At 38.3% G+C, this 7027-nt stretch overlaps 1 protein-coding gene across 1 annotated transcript; it reads left to right on the top strand.

The window, feature by feature from the left end:
* The first annotated feature begins 3276 nt into the window (after nt 1–3276).
* cd79b (CD79b molecule, immunoglobulin-associated beta) lies at nt 3277–6198 on the top strand. The gene is made up of 3 exons (XM_087174386.1): nt 3277–3515; nt 5075–5377; nt 5465–6198. Exons 1-3 carry the CDS (start codon nt 3464–3466, stop codon nt 5650–5652), a joined length of 543 nt encoding a protein of 180 aa, XP_087030512.1. The 5' UTR covers nt 3277–3463; the 3' UTR covers nt 5653–6198.
* Nucleotides 6199–7027: the final 829 nt, after the last annotated feature.

The raw sequence follows: 7027 nt of genomic DNA, 5'->3' as shown, positions 1-7027 counted from the left end.
TTAAGGTCTCACAGCTGACAATACACATCAGAGAGAAACCAAGCCATGAGGAGGAAGGAACTGCCTGCAGAGCTCTGAGGCAGGACTGTGTCGAGGCACAGATCTAAGGAAGGCTACAAAACAAATCTATGCTGGATTTGACAGTTAAATGGAACTAGTTTGGAACAACCGATACTTTTCTGGCTGCCCAGCAAAACCGAGTAATCAGGGGAGAAGGAACTCGGTAACAGAGGTGACCAAGGAGCCGATGGTCATTCTGGCTGAGCCCCAGAGGTCCTGTGTGGAGATAGGAGACGCTTCCGGAGGGACAGGTGTGTGTCATGTCCAATCAATTGAAATTTACCACAGCTGGACTCCAGTCAAGGTGTAGAAACATCCCAAAGATGGCTGCTGAAGGGTCTCAATAGTTATGTTAATGTAATATTTCATTTTCATTTAAAAAAAAAAACATTTTCAAAAATTTAAAAAATTCTCTTTGCTTTGTCATTATGGGTTGTTGAGTGTAGGCTGATGTGGGGGAAATGTTTTTTTTATTAAGCATAAGGCTGCAACAAATGTGAGGAAAATTGAAGGGGTCTGAACACTTTCTGAATATACTGCGTTTCCTGTGAAACTACACTGGTACACTGAGGCCCTCTGGTGGTTATACGATGCACAGGTTCTGCTGCTGACTGATTAATTCCCAATTTTGTCACGTTTTATTTTTAAACTTGGGATTTACAGAGAGTTTCAGCTCATTGTTCACTCTCATGTGAAAAGGACAGCAAGAGAAAACAAAACAAAGAAAAATCTAAAAAGCAACTGTATATTATAGATCCAAACAGCAGACAGGCACTTGGAAACCAGCTGGTGAACATAGTGGAGCATTTAGCAGCTAAAAAGTTGAATTCATGTGAATCCATAAGCGAAGGAGTACAAGTGTCCGTCTGAAGTACACCAAACAGGTTATTGCACGAAAGCATTCTTTGGAGTTCTTTGGACAACGAATGAGGTCTAGGTTACAGATGAATAAGCTACGTATATCAGGGTTCCACCGCTCAGACAATTCTTATTAGTGGGATCAGTTCAGTCTTAGAAACTGCAGCATACAGCTGGCTTAACCTTTAACCCAGCTGCTATCTGTGCGTGAATGTCAATGAATGAAATGAGCACTGCCTCTTCCAAGAAAAAAAAAAGGTGGGTGACCAATTAATTTTCATATTTCTGTGGTCGCATGCTATGCCTTGCCCTTTACTGACTGTTGATTACTTAAAGTGATGGAGGCTGAGCTGTAGAGTTGCTCTGTTAATGTGCATTAGTGCTCTTCATTTTGGCTGCCTGGCAGAATAAGTATGAGCATATTTTCATTTTGGATGGATCTGATTATTCTCTCGATATTTGGTTTATAGAACATCAGAAAACAGTGAAAAAATGCCCAAGATGACTTCTTCAAATGTCTTATGTCCATCCAACAGTGTAAAGGCCCAAAAATATTTGTCTCAAGATATTTGTCTCATTACATATAATGTAAGACCAGGAAAAGTATCAAATATTCACATATGAGACGCTGGAACCGGGAAATATTTGACATTTTATCTTAAAAATCAACCAGTTTTTCGCTTTAAGTCATTTTTGGGCGCAAACAAATCAGACTTTGAGTCACTTCTCATTAAAAGAGTGAACACTGTTTCCTGTCAGCAATACATTGTTGTTGAAGACGGTTTATCTCTTGCTCACACACTGTGAAACCTGACTAAATATGCAGGAGATAAAAAGTGAGCGGGTGCTGCGAGATGTATGTTTGCTTTGACAATTAGGGAAATGTGATCTGCTTGGCTGACCTGAAAACTTCACTCTTGACTGCGTAGGAATGTTGCATAACAGGGGTAAGAGGCCTTAACTGTGCAAGCTGCTTTGTAGGGCGGTGTTTCGCCACACAATGGTCATGTAACCGTGCCAACGATTTTGCAGGTGTAATGTTTACAAAGTAGGGGGATCAAGAATGTTAAAACAGTTCATCATCATACAGGCATGAATGTATCCGCAAAAGTTAACAACAATCCGTCCAATAACCGTTGAGACGTTTCACTTAAAGTCATGTGAAACTCGTGGTGATTCGTGGAGGATGCCACTATGAGTTGGCACAGGAAGCTTCATCCCCTGGGGTCAACGAATGTCAGTTTTTGTCCAATAGTTGTTGAAATATTTCTGTCTGGACAAAAACTGCTGGACTAAACAACACACCAACACCGTCACAGAGGCACCTCTCAACATGCAGGTGATAACGTTGTTGAGACAAGTAATATTAAAATTGAAATATTTTTTTATTACGCTACAAGAGCCAATATGGCTTAGTACAGATGACCCAACCCTTCCTCTTGTGACAAACACAGATGTCAGAGTGTAAGCTTGTCAGAAGAAATCTAGGAGGCTTCATTCAGAAGTAACACAGCTAACATTTCTTTCTTTTTCTCCATCTTTTCCAGATGTCACTAGATCCAAATTATTCTCCCTTTTGCCTTGAGCCACAAATTGAAAATGTCCAAATGACTATGGGCCTACTGCTTGAACAAACACACATGTTGGCAAAAAGCATCTTTTTACACTAATATATCAGATCAAGTAAGAGACGCAACTGTCCCTATACTGCTTGAGTACTTCTTTGCATGCTGCAGTGACTGAACAGTATCTATTTCATCTTTGGACTTGGAGTCAATACTAACAATAACCAGGAGACAGGCTCTTCTACAACTGGACAATGGTTTCAAAAGTAATTATAATTCAAAAATTATAAAAGAAAAATAAACTTTAGACCTTAACACTTTTTTTGGTACACACCAAAATATGTTGTTGCTACGGAAACTGAATATTGTCAAGTGCAGTAGTGAAATCGGGTCAGATTTGTAACCTTGACTTATTCTTTCCTGCCTTTTTTCAGTTTTACACTATTTTATTTAGGCCAAATTCTTGCAAGGCCACTTGTGTTCAGACAACACCAGCTTTGTAGGAAAATAGGAGATCTAAAAGTATTAGTTGTGGTATCGATACGGAAACTCAGATATAATACCGGCACTAGTATTAAAATATGTCAATGAGTACCAAACCCTAATCCTGTTAATAATTTGGTATGACATAAAATGTTCTTATCCTACAAAATCCTTCCAGAATTATCTTCCAAACCCCCCTCATGCTCGGGTTTCCCACATTGTTTCATTTGTCCCTAAAAATGGCACAGATGTGTGAATGAAATTGGACAGAGTTTTTGATGGTAAAAGTGTGGGTTGTTCCGAGTTATTTTGGTTCAGTGTCACAGCGCTCTTCCCCTCATTTGCCTGGCGTCAAAGCGTGTGTACTAGCAGACAGCACACCCACCGGCTGCAGACACTTCTTCTCCTCGCTCACAACATTTTCATGACTGCAGAGACATTTAGGCGCGTGTGGACTTCAGAAATAGACAGACACATTTTTGCTTTTGCATGTCACCATGCGCTGGTTGCTGGCTGGATGCTGTGGGCTTGCCTTGATCAGTCTCTCAGGTAAATGTGAACTTCTTGCAATAAGATCAGTTTAATTAGCGACTGAAAAAATGAAGATGATGTAAACAACGGGTTGTAGTCTTGGTGAAATAAATATTAAACATTAGTAACACAGAATGTTATTAGAGCAGTATAATTCTCAACAACATGCTTTAGGCAGTCATTTAATTGTCATTTTTTAATGTCTGTTTAACAACAGCTACAGTTCATACAAGTGTTTTGCATGTTATTTTTGAGCCCACAATACCATTACTTCCTGGCCATCTGGGGGGAAAGGGGAAGTTGTCTTCAGAGACAGTGGCTATATAGTATTATTGTCATGTTGATGAATTTACGTTGTCTTAGGTTATCTTTATATATACCCTGTAATTGATCAATTACTTTATTTTATGTCGTACTTGTAGTTCATTTTAGAGAAAGATAACAGAGAAAAAAAAAGATGACAATAGATGTTTACATGCAGGAAATATTAAAAACAACCGTCAGCATTAGTTACCTATTACCAATACAAACATGACTTCAGCACCACAACAACCACAAGGCTGATTTGTTTACCTTATGTGGCATTAGGCTGGATTAACCACTGCATTAATTATATTAAACTCTCCACCTTGTTCATTCTAGAGACACAACTAACCATTATGTTTTATCATTACTTAATGCCTCAGTTATTTTTTACATTAGTAACAGTCATTATTTTGTAAAATGTAAAAAAAAATCAAGTTATTTTTTTCCATTAATTAATTTTCCAATGTCTAATTATCAAATGAACTGTTTCATACCAACCAACTGACCAACGATCCTTAACAGAAAAGAGGAAGTTATCTTCTGAGACAAAGACTCTTGATTGATGAATTAATATCATCTTAGTTATTTTGATATATAACAAATAGCAAATCAATTACTGTAACTGTATGCAGTAAAATACTGTTTATATCAGAGAAAAAAAAATCAGCGAATCCTCAGATGAAAGACGCCATAACCAATTTAAATTGATAAAGTACTTAATCATTTAATTGATAATAAAAATGGTTGTAGGTTAATTTCTGTTGCTCCACTAATTGATTAATCAAGTTTTTGTTTCAGTGCATTAGTTGATCGACATAAAATAAAATTACCAACGATTCTAGTTGCACCCCTTGGGAATACCATATGTGAAACTCAAGCATGTAGCCCTGGGTATAAACATCAACTAACAATGTCAGTATTCTGTATAACTCTATCATCCATTACATCATCTGTAAAATAATGGTTGAGATATTTGACCTCACTAATCATTTCTAAGTGTGTCTCTGCTTAAGTAGTAACACTGTAAATTGTAATTTTTATATCCCCTCCACAGCCATTAAGTACATCACCTTTCTTGGTATGAAATGTGAAATCAAAGCCAGCATCACATTAACGTGCATAGTCGCCTATACCTGTCAACTGCTGGAGATCAGCACTGCTGGGAGAAATACAGCCAAATTACCTGCATATACGCTTCATCGAAAGAGAGATACAGTTATTGTTGTTGTAACTGTTTAATAAATTCCCTCAATCTTCTTTTGTCTGCTCAGCGGCCCTGCAGGTCATCCAGAAGCCCCGGTTCTATGGTGTAAAACCTGGCCGCATTTTGTCAATGTACTGTTCCTCAGAGTCAGAAAAGCCAGACACTTTTCAATGGTACAAGGCCGATATGTATGATCAGAAACCTGAAGAGCGAGTAGAGGTAACAGGAAAAAGGTTTGAATATTCCAACAAGGGTGTGCACCAAAACGCCTTTCTCTACATCCGCAACACGCACAGAGAGGACAGCGGAGTGTACTTCTGCAAGATGAACAATGCTACATGGGGCCCTGGAACTGAAGTTAGAGTCGTCAGTAAGTAGCTGGAACAACATTGCATTGTTTCATTCGGTGGTGATTTTTGGAGGCCGCTTTTTAAAACACACACCTTTCCTCTGACAGGACGCACTGACATTACCAAGGCCCTGCACTTCAGCAGGATGAAGGATGGTCTCATTATCTTCCAGGGCCTGCTGTTGGCTGTGTCTATTGCTGCTATGCTGCTCCGCAAACATACACAGGTGAGGAACAAGATGAACAAGACACCTGAGACAAATCTGTGCTTTACCAGATTATACTGCCATGTTTAGCGCAGGAGGACAGAGTGTCAACAACACCATAGACATGTTGGCAGGTCACAGCCAAAACACAGGCCTACCGTCATTCTGCTGGTTGGTTTTTACTAGGGCTGCAATTAATAGTTATTTTCATTAATTTGTATATAATATTTCTGATTTATCATTTTATCCATAACAAATTCCCAGAGCCCAAAGTAAAGTCTTCACATCTCTGATTTTGTCTGACCAGCAGAACCCAAATATTGTCAATTTTACAATTTTATAAAAACAGAATGAGCAAGTAAAAAATCTGATTTCAGAAGACAGACATAGTGAATGCTTGACATTTATACTTGATGAATAACTTCAGCCATTTATCAATTATCCAGATTGTTCTCAGGTCATTTTCTGTAGATCAGCTGAGTGTTTCAACACTAGCTGAGCGACACTAGGACTGGTCTCGGTTTTTGTCGTTTGTTATTGTACAGATTAGAGATTAGCTCAGATTAGTCAAAACAGGAAGATAGATAGCGTTCTACAAATTGCTGTGTTACAATCAGGGAATAAAAAGGCAAAAAGAAGAAGATGTGTATAAGAGACAGATACAATAGTGGTTAGAAGCTCAGTGGTGCGAGGAGACTGTATCCTGTTTGTTACATTGTTCATGCTTTTGTATGTAAAAAAGCACAGCTGGGATGTGTGTCTTCACTTTCAAAAAAGAAATGTCCTCATCTATGTTGAACGTTACTGTAAAGCAGAGATATTGAAACAAACCTCGTAGATGTGATCAGTTTCAGGCTCCTCGTATATACTATCGCTCTTTTCACGCTGTTTACAAAAATGAGGAGAGAAATGCAGTTCAAGAGTTATTGATAATCACACTGCACAGAAAAAAATATATCAGGAAATGCAGAAAGAAATGTGACTCTGCCATTGGAAGTAATGGCAGCACTTTATAATGCAGCCTGTGATCTACAGTGTAATTTAGTTGTTACCAGTATTTAAATGGGAGAAAACATGACTATTGGGAACAAGGGAGTAACAACTGGGCATGTTAGAGGATAAATTATGCCGTAAATACTGCGAAACAAAAATAACAGTTTGCCAAAGTGGTGCTAACAACATCATTCACTTTTCAACATTGTAAAAGAATTAAACAATAATTACTAGGTCCCTCATTACACATCAAAGATTAGCTATGTTTAAGCACAACGTCTACGGTTTGATCCATGGATTAGCCATGTTTGATCTGGCATACCTGTTATGAGTTGCTGCACTGGTGGAACAACTTGTCCTTATTCTAGATCATACAGTGAACATCATAATAAATCCTTGCAGTGGGTATAACTATTGTCAACAACTTATTTCCCAATCAAACTTGCAGTTAACGTTTTACTGTAAATCATGG

Source organism: Seriola lalandi, unplaced genomic scaffold (assembly GCF_002814215.2).
Source record: "Seriola lalandi dorsalis isolate HSWRI2012SDOR001 ecotype SW California unplaced genomic scaffold, Sedor1 jcf7180002054346, whole genome shotgun sequence".
NCBI classification, from domain to species: Eukaryota; Metazoa; Chordata; class Actinopteri; order Carangiformes; family Carangidae; genus Seriola; species Seriola lalandi.
The sequence above is the reverse complement of the archived record's forward strand: the minus strand, read 5'-3'. Positions and strand labels throughout refer to the sequence as shown.